Raw genomic sequence first — 19,155 nt, 5'->3', positions numbered from 1 at the left:
CTGCTTAACCCTTCAGCGCGCGCGCTGTTGTAAAAAGTGCAACAGTAGCAAAAAACCTCGCTTGTCGTATACAGCGGGAGCGCGGTGCAGTTTCACCTGCTGGATGGCGCGCGTCCTAAAAGGTTAACTATGCACAAGCTCAAAGTTGTCGTCCATTTGAACCCTTTTGAACAACCCATATATCAACGGGCTCGTTGGTCTAGGGGTATGATTTTCGCTTAGGGTGCGAGAGGTCCCGGGTTCAAATCCCGGACGAGCCCACCGCGATTCTTTTTTTTATAAATTCATAAAACTAAATTTCATTTTTTTTTCTTACCTTCTCCTTCCGCAGGTTTCATCCGTGATCGCACCAACTACACGATCACTCTTCACTGTCTCAATCTGGCCACGTACGCTATGGCCATCAGCTGGGCCGTCGAGATGTACTACTTAACACCAAGGCGACTGCAGCGACAAGCCCACCAGGAGGCGCAGAATGGCATCCGGACGGAACAGGAGCAAAGGGAACATCTTTTGCAGAAGCAAAAACAGGATGTCATCGTTAGTAGATAGTAGATAGAACTCCTCTCGATATATTAGGAAATAAAACTTTTATTCCACCAAAATCATCAAAATGGCGTAACTTACTCTTATACTTACAGGGGAACCATCTAGTAACGGTAGTGTTCCGGCTTGTACGGTCCATCGACGGGCATGTTCAGGTACTCGGCCTGTCGCGCGCTCAGCCGGGTCAGCTTGACGCCCAGTTTATCCAAATGCAGCGCAGCGACCTCCTCGTCCAGCTTCTTCGGCAGGACGTACACTCCGACCTTGTACTCCTCCGGCTTGGTCCACAGTTCGATCTGGGCCAGCACCTGGTTGGTGAACGAGTTGGACATCACGAAGCTGGAGTGTCCGGTGGCACAACCTAGATTAACCAGACGACCCTCGGCCAGCAGGATGACGTGGTTGCCGCTCGGCAGCAGGTACCGATCGACCTGAGGCTTGATGTTGACCTTCTCCTTGGCGTTCTGTTCCAGCCAAGCAACGTTGACCTCGCAATCGAAGTGACCGATGTTGCACACGATCGAGTCGTCCTTCATGTTCATGAAGTGTTCGCCCATGATGATGTCGGTACATCCGGTGGTGGTCACAAAGATCTGCGCCTCCTTGCTGGCTTCCTCCATGGTGGTCACTTCGTAGCCTTCCATGGCGGCCTGCAGGGCGTTGATCGGATCGATTTCCGTAACCAGAACCCGACCGCCGAATCCACGCAGAGCCTGGGCGCACCCCTTGCCAACATCGCCGTACCCGGCAACGACGCACACCTTTCCGGCAATCATCACATCCGTGGCCCGCTTGATTCCGTCCAGCAGCGACTCCCGGCATCCGTACAGATTGTCGAACTTGCTCTTGGTGACGGAGTCGTTCACGTTGATCGCCGGAACGCCCAGCTTGCCCTCCTTCAGCATCTTGTACAGATTGTGCACGCCGGTAGTGGTCTCCTCGCTAATACCCTTGATTCCCTCCAGGTACTGTGGGTACTCAGTGTGCACCAGGTTGGTCAAATCACCACCGTCGTCCAGGATCATGTTCAACGGTTGGCCGTCCTTGAAGACCAAGGTCTGCCGGATGCACCACATGTACTCCTCGTCGGTTTCGCCCTTCCACGCGTACACCGGAACGCCGGTCTTGGCGATGGCGGCGGCGGCGTGATCCTGGGTGCTGAAGATGTTGCAGCTGCTCCATTGGACCTAGGGGTGGAAAGGAAATGCGAAATTGTAACTAAAATTGCCAAAAGATAAGCGAGCATCAACGATTTTTTCTAAGATGTAGGCGTAAGAGTTCATAATCTCAAATGTTGATTTTGATTTCTCTCTAAACTCATGTAACTATTGAATGACCAAGAGATTCCTTGTGATCTGTGTACTACTCTGGAGAATCCAGAAGGGATTCTGTGAATATATCATGTGACATAGGTATAAGTTACACGATAGGTTTTAGTGGCGCGATAGTGATTCTGGTATAGCTATGGTGAATACCATCTTGGGATACTTCCAGGAATACATGCTGATATGTAGGGGTTTTCTCCAGTAATCCCCTTCAGAAACTTCGTCTGGGGATTCTAGTTGATTGATTGATTTGACTTTATTTAAGAGACTTTCATGAGATTTTAGTTAAATGTCCATCTGTGGATTCCTCCATGAAATCCTCATGGTAATTCCTACAAAACCGTTATCCGGAGATCCCTTCAAGATTTTTTTTCCTGTGTAAGCGCTCGTACTCGGTATTCCTCCAAATTATTTATAGAGTCTGGTGATGTCTTCAGGAAATTAGTCGATGACTTCTTTAGAAATTATTTCTGGTGATTATTTTATCAGGAACTGACCAATCAGTCGGACATTGTCCTGTTGATGGGCGACATCGCGCCCGAAACCGGTCGACGAAAGGTAAATTTTAATATCTTGACGATTGTAAGAACTATAAGTGTTATGTTTCGTCTCACGTCGCGCGTATTGTGAATGTCGTTACTTTTCTTACGTTGGCACAAATCACGAAAATTTGATAGTGACTGACCAATCTTACTAAAACTACTGCAGGTTTCCCAGAAAAAACACTTGGAAGTCTACCAAAAGAAACTTCAATGAAACTCCATGAGAGAACTCATGGAGAAACTCCTGAAAATATTAACTTCTGGGTGAATTCCAAAAAGAACTTGTGGAGTATTTAATGTCAAGAATAATTCCGGGGATGTCCACAAGGAACTCCTGGAGGACTCAGGAAGAACTTCTGAAGGTTCAAAAAAAAAAAAAGAACTTCATACGAATTCAACAGGGAGCTCCTAGAGGATTTTCAAAAGGAATATGTATGTGGATTATTTCCAGAAAAATGTCCTCAAAGATTTCAGGAAAGAACTCCAGAAGGGAACCTAGGAGAAGTATTTTCAGAAGGAACTTTTGAAGAAGTTCCAGAAGGAAGTCCTGGAGCATTCCCAGAAAAAAACGTCTTGAAGATTCCCAAAATGAACTCCTGGAAAGTTTCTACAAAGAACTGTTGGAGGAAATCCAGTAGGAAATACCGTAGAAATTGCAAACACTGCACTGCCCCCACTCGCATAACAGTCCCATCTTTGCTGGGATTCCTATCCATATGGGACAGTTATGCGAGTGGGGGCAGTGCACTGTTCTGGCAAAAACTTAGCAGAAGCTGATCAGAATCATTCCAGAAGAAACTCCTGTAGGAACCCCATAAAGGAGGAATTCCAGAACTTATCCAAAAAGGACGAAGGAACTCTTCGAGAAATCCCAGAAGAAACTTCTGAGCAATTCCTAACAAAGCATTTGAAGGAATGCCAAGAGCTGAAAGTTTCTATAATAAAGACAAATCAATCAACTTGAATGAATCTTAAAAGGAACTTCTGGAGGAATCTAAAAATGAATTTCTGGATAAGTTTCATAAGAAAAATCTGCACTCCAGGATTTTCTTTAGAAGGTATCTAACCTGTAAGAACTTCTAAAGAAAATCCCGGAGGAATTTCAGGAGCGTTTGAGTGAATCTATAACCTAAACCTATAACCAATTCCATAAAGAGTGTCGATTTTTTGCGGAACTTCTTAGTAAAAAGATTTCTGGTTTAGTTGAAGAAGGAATTTTGGGAAAATCGTAGATAAATCCCAGGAACTCTTTTGGTTATCTTGAGGTTAACTTTTAATCAAAATTTCAAACGTAACCTATGAAATTATTAGAGGAATCCCAGAAACACGGAAGATTCTTAGAAGAAATCCCTTGGGGAAACATGAACCTAGTTTTTGAGGAATTCTAAAAGATTACATATAAAAAATCTGATGAGGTTCTCAAAAGCATTCCACAAGATGCTCATAAAAATCCGTGCGCGATTCCTGCAGGAATCACAGAAGAGACTCATAAAGGGATTCCTGGTGGAACTTCTAATGAAAATCTAAGAAACCTTTCATGCATGATTTGATTACCTTATTGTGCCTTGGAAAATTTAAGGACAAGCTCGTTAAAATCCCAAGATGAATATTCTTATATTAAACTTATCACAAGTGAGCAAGAACAAACTAAAAATTTCATTGTTGTTTAAAGATTGCTCCATGACATTTGTGCATTTGAGGTTCTAAATGCAATGTTGATTTAGGATTCAAAGACGTTTGTCGTTAAACCGACTTATTTTTTCAAGCGTAAAAAAGTAGCTAACCATGATAGGGTATCGGGATGCTTCGTTGGCATAGTCCCCTCGTTCGGCCTATCTTAACGTTAACCAAAAACTCAAACAAACACGCCGAACTGGATATCGGAAAAGGCTTTGCGCCAAACAACTGTAACATTTCGTTTCAATTTTAGCACTTTGGAGTATTAAAATTGTACGAAAATGTCACTTTGTTTAGCTTTTGTAGACGCCATGATTCTTCGGCTTCGTGGGTAGTCTATACACATGATCATAAATGGCATGATTCTGGAATATTTCGAATTGCCTTTTCAATAACTGAACATTTGATGCGACGATCAAAGATGCTATTTAGAATTTGTATGTTTGTTTTTAACGAATAATAACTATTTTACAAATTACATGTGGGCCGAATATTGAGGGCATTTTTTTCACTATGTACCCAAATCTTGGCCCATCAGAAAAGTGACGTCAAAAACACCGATAAAGTGACGGCAACCACATTGCTTGCGTAAGAACCAGAAAGAACGAACAGAAAGATAGATTTTGTTTGCGGTGACTGTAAAAATATAACACAATAATCGGGTTGCCTTGTTTTAGTTACTAAAAAAGAAAGAACTTTAGTTTAAGTGATTTATTTATAGTTTTTTGAAAATTTGTCTCCGAAAATGTAATTTGAAAGTATGATTGGTAAACAAACAGAGATAATACCTCAGCAGAAATATTGAAAAAATGAGATAATAAGTGGTTCTAGTGTATGGAAAGCAATAGGCCAACGTTGTATCCACTAATAGGCCAATTTTTGTACCATAGACCAACGTTGCATACCATCACATCGAATCTTTTCAACTTAGTTAAGTAAATTTTTGAATATTTACGTTAGTTTACTTCCAATTGGTTAAACATGCATTGCCTAGAGTGCGTAATAGCGTCAACATATTATTTCTAGTGCTATTAATTCATGAGTTATGGTCAAAATTGTCAAAGCGGTTTGCAAATTAGGCCAAGGAATGATCCATATACCCTATAAGCATTTAAAATCATCAGTCAAGTAAAAAAAATCACCTTCATTGGTTTATTGGATTCTTCCGGCGATTCTTGTAGGATGTTCATCTGGGTCCAGGACCTTATTTCTGGAGAATCTCACAGAAGTGTTATCCAGGTTGTCCATCCAGGAATTCCATCTTTCGATTACTCCAAAAAAATGCCATATTGACTTCCTTTAGTAACTCCTGCTTGGGAGTCCACCTTGTATGCCATCTGTGGGTCAGTGCAGATTCCTTAGAAGATTTCTTCAGAAAATTTATTCTGAGTTTATTCGGTTAGGAGTTAGTTCCTTTAGGGAACAGGAGTTTAGTCTGATATCCAGGAGTTCGATCTAGGAATTTATCCACGAACTCCTAAACAATTCCCAAAAGAAACTCCTAAAGGATTCCCATCAAGCCAGATGGTGTCCCATAAGAAACTATTTGTGTATTTCTTAAAACAACTCCTGCAGGATTTTAGAAGGAATTTCTGACCGATTCCCGAAAGAATTACTAATTACTGTTCAAGTCAGTGTTATCCAATCAGCTCATCCGTTCCAGTCCTTCCTTTTACGATAGGTTATGGACTCGCCAAAGGAAGGAATCCTGCAGTTGACCGGGCCGAATTGCGAAAACTGGCGTTTCCGGGTTAATCTACATTTGGATGCAGAGGAAGCTAACGGGAAAAGCCCCAGCTGTAGGCGATCCAAGGCAAGAGTGAAATAGGAGAAGACGGACAGGAAAGTCAAATCGGTGCTAGTAGGATTCATTGCGGATGAAATTCTCGAAGTTGTCAGGGAGAAGGAAACAGCGTTCGAAATCTGGAAGGCTCTGGAAGAAACCTTTGCGAAGTGGTATGTTTCAAATCAAACGTTGCTGAGGAAGCAGTTGGCTTGGCTGCGCAAGAAGGAAAGAAAGACTATGTGATCTGGTAGCCCAAATATTCCTCACTCTACCCGATACTTCAGGTCTTTCTCCGCCAGATTCTCAAGCTCTGCCACCGGAGGATCGTAGCCCGGTAACGGAACTCGAGAATATGGTGGAGAAGGGTCTGAAACTGGAGACAGTCAAGCAGAAGCTGCTGGCTAAAGAGAGATCGTCTGGGTGACTCGGGTGAAGATATTGGAGCGGTGTCCGTAGGAGGCACTAAGAAGAAACCCTGGATTAACCCTAAGAAGTTTGCAAGCAAGTACCACCGGTGCGGAAAAACCGAGCATATGAAAAAAGACTGTCGTGTGAAGAAACCGAAAGGTAATACAAATGTAGATGTTGGCAGCAGGGCCCTACATTTTCAATTTCAATTGAAATTTTCAGGCGAAGTTTGTAAACAATGTTTTCAATCGTCAATGGAAACAAGGCGCCGTCGTCGTCGCTCAGCCCGACTGTCATCGTCACCGATGAACCGACGCTGCTGCGCCGTCGCAGATGCCACTTTGTTTCGCACTCACAAGCTCACGCACGCTCGTTCGACATCGAATGAACTTCTCTGTTATAACTCAATTAATGAGTGTAACAACCGCCAAATCTGTGTAATGTTAATGTATGCTATGCATATTTTACTGAAATAGTTCATTACCCATAAAAATATTAAGCAAACATACATTTTAGACAATTTGAAAATTTCAATTGAATCCCAGTCGGTGTGAAAATGAGCCGCCACCCGTCGTTGTGTCGAAGAAAGTGACAAGAAGGGCGGATGAAGCGAAGCGCATGCATGTTGTTTTGAATGTTCCCGTCGTCGGCGTCCGTCCGATGCTGATGGGCGCTCGCTTTCAGCGTCATGTTTTGGTTTCGACGATGTAGGCCCCTGGTTGGCAGTAAGGCGGGGGCATTCATGGCAAAAGGCGACGAGAAGAAGATCGATGCTGGGAAGATCCGTTTTTTCGTTGACTCGGAGTGCAGCGATCACCTCGTGAACGGTGGTGTAGTGTCTACCTAATGGTTTTGTGCATTGGATATCTACCTACATGAAATACTATTCATGGCAGTACCCAAATGACTAGGTATAATTCATTATGTCTACCTAAGGTAGTATAAATACGGGTGGTCATTGGACTACACAGCAGATACTGCACAAGCCTTGGAATTGTCAACATATTTATTATTCTTCTTTTGAAGGATATAAAAGGTGGGAGTTATCTGAAGTCCATGTGAATGTTGAACGATCTATTCGTTACAGATGTGACCAACAATGATGTGACGCTGGTCGGGAAATGAAAGGTATGTCGATCAAAGGAATAGCATTCCATGTTCAAAACGTTGTTCTACAGTCGGATTTGCGAGAAAACCTACTGTCGATCAAGAAGCTCTTGCAGACCGGAGTTGAAGTTTTATTCGCCGTCGTGGAGGTCCAGATCGTGCGGAGTTCAGGAAGAACGGAAATCTGGTTGGAGTGGTCAGTGGCGCATCTTTGTGGCAACCTGTACCAGGTAGAATTGGACGTTGGATCGAAGTTGTGGCGTTGTGGCATCGCCGTTTGGGACATACAAGCCAACTAGTCATGAACACTCTCATGAAGCACGGAATGACCACCAGATATGTTGAGAAATTTGAAGGCATCGGATTTCACGATACGTTTGTGATGGCAAAGCAATGTAGAGAACCTTCAGGAGGTCAGAGGTATTTCGTTGTTTTAAGGAATATGACGCTATGCCACCACCCAGTAGTAGTCCTGACTGCGACGTATCTGCTGTCCTATTGACAATAATTGCTGTCCTACGATGGGATTGGTCGGAAGCGTAACCACAGCCGAAAGATGGATGAGTGTGAAACCAGACCTCTGCAAGGTAACGATTCTTGGGTGTAAAACAAAGCCGTGGATCTTGGCTCAGCAGAGAAATAAGTTGGACCTCAAGAGTCATCAGACGATAATGATCGCTTACGTCGTCAAATTCAAAAAGACGTCAAATTCAATGAAGAATGTGTGTTGCGTTTGTAAATTGTTGTGAACATTTTGTCAGCTATTTATTTAGTGTTTTATACATGCATGTTGTTTGGGTACTGAGCACTATTGGTTCACCCCTCGTACCGCAACAGTTTAGAGCGAGAACAGGTTCTATGTGTTGGAGCATGGATTGACGAACCATTGGATTATGCACTCACACTAAACCATCGGATGAAGGAAACCCGTAGCAAAACAAAATTACCGAGGAGAGAAGAGCCGAAATTTCAACCCGAATAGATGACGTCGTGTACCCGACCAATTTTTAGGATTAAAGTTAGTGCTAATTACAAGCCCCAAGAAACCGCACGGATTGAATTATGAAAGATTGACCCAATATATGTAGTTTTAATGTTTAAATAAATGTAGGTAAATAAATAAAGGTCTAGTTGTTGAAATGATGTAACGTATTATTGTCAATAAATTGTGAATGGTGTAACAAGGAGTTTAAATTGTAAATCCCGGAACTTCTGCCAAGGAGCTAAGGAAGCCAACAGCTCGTCGGCTGTTCGGGTCCGTATGAAGTTGATCATCAATATTAACTTCTTTTCCCGATCAGCCTAGATAGCTGTGTAGTGTCGGTAGCGGTTGTCACAGAATAACATTACGGACCACCCGTTCCGGGGGTTAAAGTCCACTAAACAGGGAACCTCAATCCAAGGTGTCAGACGACCCTTGCTGATGGATGAATGGTTGAGGGGGTTTAAAATATGCTCGATCTTTAAGGAGAAACTTCAAAGAATACCAATATGGCTGCCACAATGGCCGACTTGGACCCCTACTCACGTTTTCAAGAGCACAAATCTTAAAAATTCGTAAACAAAAGCGCTCGATTTGGAAAAGCTGCCTCCTTTTACAAGTGAGCAAAGCCAGGATTATCAAGTGTGGCATGATTCGATGCTTCGTTCGTCAGATTTGTGCCTTTAAAGTTTGTATGTAAAATTGCATTGGGATTTCTTGATGTTTCACCTTAACGGAGCGCGTAACGTAGGTAGATCGCCTTTTAGTGTTGCGTTACTGTTAAAGATCTACCAAACTGAACCCTAGTGATAACCGGTTTGTCAAGTTGGGGTAATGTGTTTTGGTAATAAAAGGATTCATGGTACAAGGTCCTTGTTACTGGTGACAGTTTCTAAAATTGCATTTATTCTGCCTTGCTGATAGATAAAGAACCGGACTTCGCCCACCCGAGACTTCACTTGATGTTAGGAAAACAAACATACTTTACGTATCTAATTGCGTACTAACCTATGAAAGATCGTTAAGTTCTGGTAATTCAAGGATTTGAAGGATTCCCACAATTGAACGATTCCTACAAGAAACCCCTGTAGCACAGTAAAACAGACGTAACACTTTAAAGATTTACCGATTCAAAACATAGTCACGGTTACATGTTCGCCCAATGATAAAAAGACTGAGTTGGCCAATCATGAACTAGGTGGCGGTACTGAGCAAACGTCAAACTCGAACGAAACCGATGCGAGCGCCACAGGCCAACTATCACATTTAAAAAATGGCCTTTCAATCGGTGCACGATGAGAATGACTACCCTACCCAGGTAACCAATAAGCAGTTGAAATGCGCCTTAGCAGTAGGTCGTTAAATGAAAATAAGAAGTATATGTGCCTTAAGTGCTGCATAAATGCAGATTTTGACCCAATATACGGCTGAATAAAAGCTCATCCCTCAGACTATCGGAAAATTTAAACGAAAATATGTTTAGAATTCCACACTTCTTCAAGCGATGCCTTCTCTGTTCCTCTCCCATTTTTTTTTCTTCACTGTGCGCTTCCAAAAGAGGTGATTTATGCGATTTCGGATGGACGGACAGTATTTTTTTGCTTGGAGGCGCAAAAGATCGTGCATTTAAAATGCTATGCAACAGCTGTTACATTTTCAGTAGCAGTTTAGTTGCTAATTCAGAACAGTTTAACTGTTGAACTGCTATGATAGAGCAGATAGCAGGTGCAATGTAGATATAATGCTGAAACACGGCTTGTTTAAGTGCATACCTGGGTACGTCAGTTTGTCAGAGCCAGTGAGATTTCCAGAAGGAGCTTCTCTAGAGGATTCCCATAAATAACTACTGCATGATTTCTACAAGGAACATCAGGAGGGCTCCCAGAAGGAATTCCTGGAGGATTCCCATAAGCAATTTCAAAAAGGATTGGTTGGTTATTGGTTGGACAGAAACCAACATTATCTTGTTTCAAAAGTTCCACTAAAAGATTAGTTAAATTAATTAAACAGAGTAATTCGCCTATAGTCATTTGTTAAATTGCTAAATTTTGTTGATTTAATTTGTCTGTTTCATTCATTCATTGTATTTCTTTCTAAAATGTTCACTTTCTTGATCTGAAGTTTGTACGCTGACAGGCTATCGAATAAATAAACTGATAAATTACAAGAAAATACAAAGAGGAATAATTATAGAACCCAGCAAAATCTCTTGAAGGTATTCAAAATAGAAGCTCCAGAAAGAACTCATGCTGCACAAAAAGCAGAAAGAACTCCTATAGGAATCATGGATAAATTTTTGGATGAATTGCAGCAGGATTTCATGGAAAACTAATACCAAATGAAATTCTTTGAAGAATCCAAGAACGAACTCCTGATGAAGCCCCAGAAAAAAAATTTGAACGAATTCCAGAAAGAAATTCTGGGGGAACCCCAGAGGGAACTCATGTAGAAATGTCAGAATTTTTACAACTGGATGAATTCCAATTGGAAATTATAAAGAACCGAAATTATAAAGAAACGCCCGTAGAAATTTGGGAAGGAACATTTTGATGAATCTCAAAAGCAACTCTTGGAGGAATTTCAAGAGGATGTCTTGATTAAAGCACGGAATGATTGTTCTTAATAAAATCAGATTCCTGGTGGAATAAGAGACAGAATGCCCTAATAAACTTCACAAGGAATTTAATAGGGACATCTGGGTTAATCTGTTCCTTCTCAGACGAAAAAATCCCAGGGATCAGAAACTCTTCGAAAAATTCTCACAGTCTTGGTATTCTTGCTATTCAAGTGGAATGGCATGATATTACCTAGAGGAATCCCAGAAAAAACATCTTGAGGGAACCTAAAAGAAGTTCTGGAGAACTTCAAAGTGATTGCAGAGAAAAAAAATCCAAGAGACTTCCTAAAAGTATCCCAGAAGAAACTTCTATAGGAATCTGTGAAGGAATACCAGAAGGAATCCCACAATGTGCTCGTGCAGGATAAGCGGTCTTAGCAAACGTTACTTTTAGACGTATTATAGCAGTATAAACCCACATTATCATTTTTGGTTTCAAGCCTCACTTTTCGTCAATAATGTTGGAACATAATCAAAACGCACTTATTAGGGACCGTTCATTAATGGAGTGGTTACACGAAATATTCATAGAGGTGACAAGGTCTACGCCAAGGTATACAGCAGTAATACCAAGTGGCTCCCGGCATAATTATTGAAGCTATAGCTATCGGTCATGTTAACCATTACGTGCTATTGGACGGCTGGCATGAACGAAAGAAGCATTTAAGATCCAACCAATTCAAACTCAGTTCCAATGAGGCATTTGTCGCTACGGTTCAACAACCTTAGATGTTCAAGTAGACATGTTTTGAAAGTCAAATCCAGACCATCGGCATCGCAAGTTCAAAAAATTCAATCCGAACAAGGGACGATTCCAATTTCATCAACCTCCAACATTCACGTCAGTCAGTCAACCAGAGCCTTAAAGCAAAGTGATGAAGAATTTCTGGTAATTTAAAATTCTATTCCACAAACGGAAACCAATTCAAAACCAGTACACGGACCGGAACTAAGCTGTGAAATCAATAATACACCGGTCGAAGTAAATTTCGCACCAGCAACATCAAGCCGCCCTCATAGAATATTACCTATAATAGATTTCTGTGATAGTGTCGCGTTACGAAATGTAACATGTTATTGTTAAAGTAACACGTTAATGAACCAGAAGCCCCAACTAACAAAACTTTTCGGTTTGAAGAATTTTAGGTTTTTTTTTGGGTTTTGTGTTCTAGGGAATAAAAATAATTCGTGCTTCTTACCAAGTTGTATGTAGGACTTATTTTTTGCGGGTATGAACCTGTGGAGACGGCGAGAGAAATACTTACAAACCTCCACTTCCAAAGCTTTCCAAAGATATTAATGTGTACACACCAATTTATTTATTAAGGCATTTATATAAATTGCCCTGTTAGTTGTGAAACGTTGTTTCAGACTAAGAAACAAATACCTATTGAAAGTTTCACTTTCTGCTTGTAATGCAAATCGTCTGATTTCATCTGAAGGCCGGCCTCCATCGGCCGTGGGTACGTCAATTTGTTTTCCCCAAAGGCTACCTAATTCATATTCAAATCTGAACTCAGTTCCCCCTGCCAACAACGGTAGGTCAAAGTTTATCTCCTGAAGCTCTTATCTCCTTCCTCTAACTCACAGCGACTCCGAATATTTTCGCGGTCATCGGTACTCAGCATCAGTAAAGGTTGTTTAAGTTTCCCATGTAGCCAAAGCGGTAAGAGCGCAAAATTTAAAATTCAGACGGACTATGCTGAAGGCGTTGGGGTGCTCGATTTCCGGTCGACCCAGGATCTTTTCGTAATGGTAAATTCCTCGAACGCCTTGGGGATATAATGATCAGGCCTTCCACACGATTTTCAAATGCCAAAATGGCCAATTTAGCAAAGAAAACTCTCAGTTAATAACTATGAAAGTTTCTCATAGAACACCAAGCTGGGAAGCAGACTCACAGTCGGAACGTTACACCAAGAATATTTCCAGAAAAATGGCGCAATATTGAACCACCCCGACTCACTCACCTCAGCTCCCAGTTCGACCAGCGTCTCGATGAGGACCGCCGTCTGGATGGTCATGTGCAGACATCCGGCGATGCGGGCCCCCTTCAGCACCTTCTGCGGACCGTACTTCTTCCGGCAGGCCATCAGACCGGGCATCTCGTTCTCGGCCAGCATGATCTCCTTGCGACCGAAGTCGGCCAGGCTGATGTCGGCTGTTGGCGAGAAAGAATTTCATCACATTATTAACCGGAGATTGTTACACGAATATGTAGGATTCTAAAAATAGATCTCCACAAAAGATACTCACCAACTTTGTAGTCGGGCTTGGACATCTTGTCTGGGGAGAATCGGTTGTATCGCTGCACTGAAGATCACTTGAGAAAACTAGAACCGCACGGTTCGAACGCTGGTCGGAAAGTGATGATCTCGGGGACTAACTGATACGCTTATCAATTCCGCGTGTTTAGAACACCGAAAAGCGCGTTTCGTGCTTTTATTTTTTGCTGTTTCAAAAAATAAAGAACCCGTGCAGGAGATAACGCGCGAGCGATCGAGCGGCTGCCACCAGAAAAACGTGCGTGCCGAACCGAACCAGAAAACAACAAGAGCGCTGCCGTCGTGCCGGGATGCGCGATGACAGATTGAAATGCAAAGTACTAAAAATAGATCAGTGTGTGAGTGAGATGTTCTGCCAAAAAAATAATTTAGTACAAAAATGGGTTCGGTCGCGCGGGGGCTCAACCGGGATTTCCGAAGTCCACAACATATCCGGTATTTTGAGACAACAAAATATTGTGCGTGGATTTCCTTATCGAACACGGCGGTTCGAAACGGTCGCGTTTTGAACAGTCGTAAAAACAGTCGTGCTCCAATTTGACACGTCAAATTGTCAAAAATGACATTTCTAGCGTAACATTTGAAAAGGGCCTATCTGCAAAACGTAAACATTGAGAAAATCGCATGAGAAGATTACCTCCCAGATTAGTTAATCCTATTTAAAAACGAAAGACTTTTTTAGGTGTTTTATTCCATCCATTGACACGTATGGGAATCTACTTCATGGTTCTGTGCATTATTTGCATCATACTATAGCAAAAATTCCATAAATAATGTATATTTAACATGAACGGCAGATAGGCCTTTTACAATTTAAAAAATCAGTTAGGCCCTTTCAGTTAGGCCCTTTTATCGACGGCAATTTCAGTTAGGCCCTTTTATTTTTTTCTTATTTTTAGCTAATTTTAATTATTCTGGATTATTATTATCGATAATTCAAGGAAAGTTAAAGAGCTACTCAAAATTATTGGAAAACATGAAAAATAACCCAAATTTACAAAAGGGCCTATCTGATTTGAAGGAAAAATTTCAGTTAGGCCCTTTTATTTTTTCCTAATTTTAGCTAATTTGAAATATTTTGGATTTATTTTCATCTATAATTCAAGGAAAGTTAAAGAACTACTAAAAATTATTGGAAAATATGAAAAATAATCAAAATTTACAAAAGGGCCTATCTGATTTGAAAGGTAATTTTCAGTTAGGCCCTTTTGAATGCAGTTAGGCCCTAAAAGATTATTCAATTTCAGATAGGCCCTTTTAAAATTTATTTAAAATACGGGTAAAATAGCTCTTTTCTCATTGATTAAGGACAAGGTATTTGGAGTACATAGCTCAAAATTTCTAGAGCACCGTTTTTTAGAACCGTTGAACAGATTTTGATGAAAATGCATCACGCTAATTGTTCAGTGGTTGTCAATAGCGTGATGCATTTTAATCCAAATCCGTTCAACGGTTCTAAAAAACGGTGCTCTAGAAATTTTGAGAAATGTACTCCAAATACCTTGTCCTTAAGGTGTTATGGGATAGCTTAGGTAGATATTGATTGGAATAGTAAAAAATCGGGTTTGTTTACATTTTGCAGATAGGCCCTTTTCAAATGTTACGCTAGATTTGATCTCTTGTTATACATTGATTGAATTAATTTTCGTATACAGTCGAACCACAGAGAACAGACATCCAGGCTAGAACAAATTTCATTCAGAAAGTTGTGTAAGGATTTGAATCTTCACTTGAGTAAGGTTGCAAACCAATACACGATGACAACACTAACGCCGCCAAACACCATATTGCCTCAGTCAGTGGTGAATTGAAACATTTCAAGTGGTGAATTAAGTTAGTATGGGAAATTAACCGATTGCAGCGCCACGCTATTGCCACTTGTGTTGCCGATTTCAAATGGCCGTTAAATTCCTTACACAGCTTCGGAACTGGACTTGGATGTCTGTTCTCTGTGGTCGAACCTCCATGAGTCGATGTTCCTTGACTCGATATCGACTCATGGAGGTATTTTTTTCCATACTGAAAATCTAGATTGACTTTGAATAAGGGCGAAAGTAACATGAGCGAGTTCTCTTCATCGACTCTCTCTTCTTCAAACTAAAGTGACAAGATGCAAGTATGGTTGCACTTTTTGGTCATAAATCACTAGGTTGCGATGCAATCTAGCGTCTAAGTGTGAAAAAGTTCGATTGAATTTGCATCTTGTTACTTTAATTTGCAGAAGAGAAAGTCGATGAAAAGAACTCTCTCATGTTACTTTCGCCCTTATTTAAACTCAATCTGGGTTACTATAATGGTCCCTTCAAAAAATTTCACAAAGGATTTTTTTTCCACTACCCGATACTTCCTTGAGTCGGGTCCCTTCAATATCGACTCATGGAGCACATAACACAAGTGGAACTCTGCTCAAGTAACCATTAAGCCGTAAAAATAGCATTAAGTCAGCTCTATAGTCGAATATAGAGCACGATTAACAGAGCTAATAGGTTCTATATCCTCCAATAGAACTGCTCAAAAGCCACTTTTGGCGTATTATTCGGCTGATATACGGCCTACTCCAACCCACCGTACCGAGTCTCTGAGAGATAGCTGTCAAAAGTGGGTCAAAGAAGAAAAAAAAATGATTTGTTTATCTTCTGTCTTTTTCTGGCATCTTATGCTTCTGTCGATTTTTTTGCTGCTCTATCCAGATTCCAGTCGATGTCCTCAAGGTCCTCTTAAGTCGATTTGCATCAAGCTTCCCATCTGCTCCACCAAAGCATCACAGATTTCGCTTTCTTAAACCCGTATTTAAAGCAGACGAATCTTCAACCTCGAAATGACATAAATAGCACCAGGCTACTACGACCGTTTCCGTTTCTTTTTCAACACTCCTCCTAAACGGCAACAGTCAGTCCAATTAGCTTGGCCAACTTCTCCAGTCTTGTGCGCGCCAACGGCTTCGTTAGTAGATCTGCCACCATGTCCTCGGATGGGCAGTACACGCACTCCATTTCTTGCTTCTCGACGGGGTCTTTTGTGAAATGAAATTTCGTTGCGATATGTTTCATTTTCCTCGTCAGTTTCTCCCTCTCCATGAAGTTGCCTGAAGTTTGGTTGTCTTCGTGGATAACTACCCGCTGCTCATCGTTCAGCTCCTGCAGCAGTGGCTTCAACCAAAGAGCTTCTTGAGCCGCCTCCGCAAGCGCGATGAATTCGGCTTGCGCTGTTGATAATGCCATACACGTTTGTTTACGGCAAGCCCAGCTTACCGTTCCTCCGTTGATCTTGAACGTAAAACCGCTATGGGACTTCCTGTCGTCGCGATTCTCCGCCCAGTCAGCGTTGGAATATCCGGTGATAGTACCGGTCTCACCTCTTCTGCTCAGTCGTAATCGGTAACCCAACTAACAATTGCAAGTCACAAACAAGCAAGCTTGCTGAATTGTGGCTTAATAATGGTAATGGTAGCTGAACTAAAATTATGCTCAACACGTAACTGTTTAAATGATTTTTCAATTGAGAAAATAGTCAATGTTCGACTTTCCTCATCTGTATCAACAATGATAAATTAAAACACTTTTCAAAAGTTTAACAAGAAATTTATTCGACAAGCATTGATTCTTTAACAAAAGAGTTTAACAAAACTTTTGTCTGCATCTTATTAAGCTGATGTATCGATAAGCATATGCTCCTGAACAATGTGCTTTTCACTTGTCAAATAAACGCCTTCAACCCGTCATAGTTTGACTCAGAACTTTGTTCGGATTATGGGATAAATCATGGCTAAAACTGACGAGCGAGGATTTTTGGTAGTGTTGTACTTTTTACAACAGCGCGCGTCTTGAAGGGTTAAAGAACCAAAATTTTAAACGAATCACATAAAATAAAACAGAATAGAATTATGTAATTTAACATTAAGTGCCAAGAGACATAACCAACGTAAAAATGAGGTATTTATTTATTATTATTAGTATGTAACAAGATATCTTGTACCTTGATTATTATTTTTTTTATCTTCCGCAGCAGTTCGATTATACGGGACGCTTGGATCGATGCATTTGACATTTCAGTGCTGTCGTGTTTACTGAATATTGTTCCCACAGTCACCTAGATAATCAAACAGCATTCAGAAATCGACAAATTTCAAGTATCCCCAAACATCCTTATGCACTGTTTATTGAACATAATATCAAGATTCCATGACAAAAGCATTAATAAAAAAATGCTTGACGGATCTTCGACTGAGCATGAGTAGATTACCTGAATAGATGCTGTGAATGCACCACGTTCAAGAACATACCGCACCACATATTGTCATACATTTTTAAAGTTCGATTTTTAAAAATAAAAATATAAACATATTCATATCGCAATTAGTTCGTCTGGAAACAATATCTTCAATAAGGACCAACACTTTTTGGCCGCATTCGATACAAGTTTTCTCACCGTGCGATAAAAATACTGACAGCGAAATCAGAATGGAAAACACGTGTTTTGGGCTGAACAGCTGTTGAAGTATAAGGCGTTGTTCAGTTGATTACCTCGTGCTGTGCTAATTCACCACTGCTGAACACAAGTTCAGGAGTGACCATTATTGAGTCATGGGAAGATTATGTTTTGCTTTGGGTGCTGCATCTCACCATCTCTAGGATGGCGCAGAAAGGAAGGCATGCGGCTGGCAATCGACAGGTCTCGAGTTCTTATCCGGATTTAGGTAATTTTACATGTAATTCTTATTTCACAATAGGTGTTCTCAACATGAGAGCAAATAATTACTCTTGTGAGAGTTCAACATTTTTGCATTTTATTTATTTTCAGTCATTTTTGCCAAAGCTGAATAACAACTTTCTTGTACATTTGTTAAACGCTTTGAACAACAAACAATTAAGTTGGTGCACAACATGATGCTTTATAACTTCTCCAAATTTGTGTGAACAAAACCCGAACATAGGTTGTACGTGAAAATAATTCAAATGTTATTAAACATTATGCTGAATTAATTCGTCATAATGGTGCCTGTTAAATGAGTGATTGTTAGTTGGGAATCGGCGGTCCCCTTCAGGTACCGTACCACACGTTTCAGCTCGGTCCAGTCCTCTTGCGTGGGTTGATTCGTCTTCCTGCTCAAGATGGATACCGCAGTCGAAATGTCGGGTCGAGTGTTGACAGCTATGTACAGCACTTTCCCGATCAGCTTCTGGTATTCAGTGTTGGTCAGTGAAGAGAATTGTCACAGACAAACAGACGTAACACTTGCGAAATTTCCATCGACCACGCTTTTAACGATCATTTTAAATTTTCATAGTTGTGGCCTTCACAACCAGAGGCGCGCGCATCATTTTTCTATGCGTTTGACGTTTCACACTACCCGCATAGAAAAAAACAGTGTGACATACATTTCTAACAATAAATTTGCTCTAACCGGTAAGGTTAATGTATCACAAACTGTTGCTTTCATGTTCAACCATTTGAATTCCAAAGCTGTAGACCATAAATAACAGTATTGATAACCCAAAATAAACATTAACAGTATAACATAATGTGCTAATATTGTCAACCGATAAAGGGATGCACACACGGTTGGCATGGTAGAATTATGGGATCACATCATATCAAATGGTAAGCTTTCATATTTCCACAACACACTTACACCAGCACATTTCACTATTAATAATGTTTGCTTAACAGCATGGCAAACAGTTGAACGTATTTGTATCTGTGAACGATTTATGAAACATGAAAATGCATCTTTTTTTCAAGCTTTCAACGTGTTTCTTCATTTCTCGAGTAATATTTCATACAGACTTATCCGAAGAACGGAGCATAGGTAATGTAAATGTATTTGCTTGGTTTTTTAATAAACTTAGAATTGGATTAGCTGTTTCCGTATTCATATTA

General features: G+C 40.8%; 2 protein-coding genes and 1 non-coding gene across 3 annotated transcripts in view; 2 read left to right on the top strand and 1 right to left on the bottom strand.

The window, feature by feature from the left end:
• The window catches only part of LOC109402074 (uncharacterized), a 40,267-nt gene extending 39,715 nt beyond the window's left edge, over window positions 1-552 (top strand). Inside the window, exon 6 of the mRNA XM_029865781.2 lies at window positions 332-552. Within this exon, the coding sequence (XP_029721641.2) occupies window positions 332-552 (221 nt within the window). The remainder of the gene's footprint in view (window positions 1-331) is intronic.
• Window positions 189-260, top strand: Trnap-agg (transfer RNA proline (anticodon AGG)). Its single transcript has one exon. It is a non-coding gene; the product is annotated as a tRNA-Pro (tRNA).
• Window positions 553-573: 21 nt separating the features above from the next.
• On the bottom strand, window positions 574-13,557 carry LOC109402076 (adenosylhomocysteinase). The gene is made up of 3 exons (XM_019674682.3): window positions 13,247-13,557; window positions 12,961-13,151; window positions 574-1,733 (listed from the first exon to the last, which is right to left on the bottom strand). Exons 1-3 carry the CDS (start codon window positions 13,269-13,271, stop codon window positions 651-653), a joined length of 1,299 nt encoding a protein of 432 aa, XP_019530227.1. The 5' UTR covers window positions 13,272-13,557; the 3' UTR covers window positions 574-650.
• Window positions 13,558-19,155: the final 5,598 nt, after the last annotated feature.

The sequence above is a fragment of the Aedes albopictus genome, chromosome 1 (assembly GCF_035046485.1).
Source record: "Aedes albopictus strain Foshan chromosome 1, AalbF5, whole genome shotgun sequence".
Lineage (NCBI taxonomy): Eukaryota > Metazoa > Arthropoda > Insecta > Diptera > Culicidae > Aedes > Aedes albopictus.
The sequence above is the reverse complement of the archived record's forward strand: the minus strand, read 5'-3'. Positions and strand labels throughout refer to the sequence as shown.

What these genes read in the sequence shown, in the direction of transcription:
- LOC109402076 (XM_019674682.3), bottom strand. Translation starts at nt 13,271, where the DNA reads ATGTCCAAGCCCGACTACAAAGTTG. An exon ending in CAAGCCCGACTACAAAGTTG is followed by an intron (nt 13,152 to 13,246) that starts GTGAGTATCTTT and finishes TCTCGCCAACAG; the next exon opens with CCGACATCAGCCTGGCCGAC. An exon ending in TGGTCGAACTGGGAGCTGAG is followed by an intron (nt 1,734 to 12,960) that starts GTGAGTGAGTCG and finishes TTCCACCCCTAG; the next exon opens with GTCCAATGGAGCAGCTGCAA.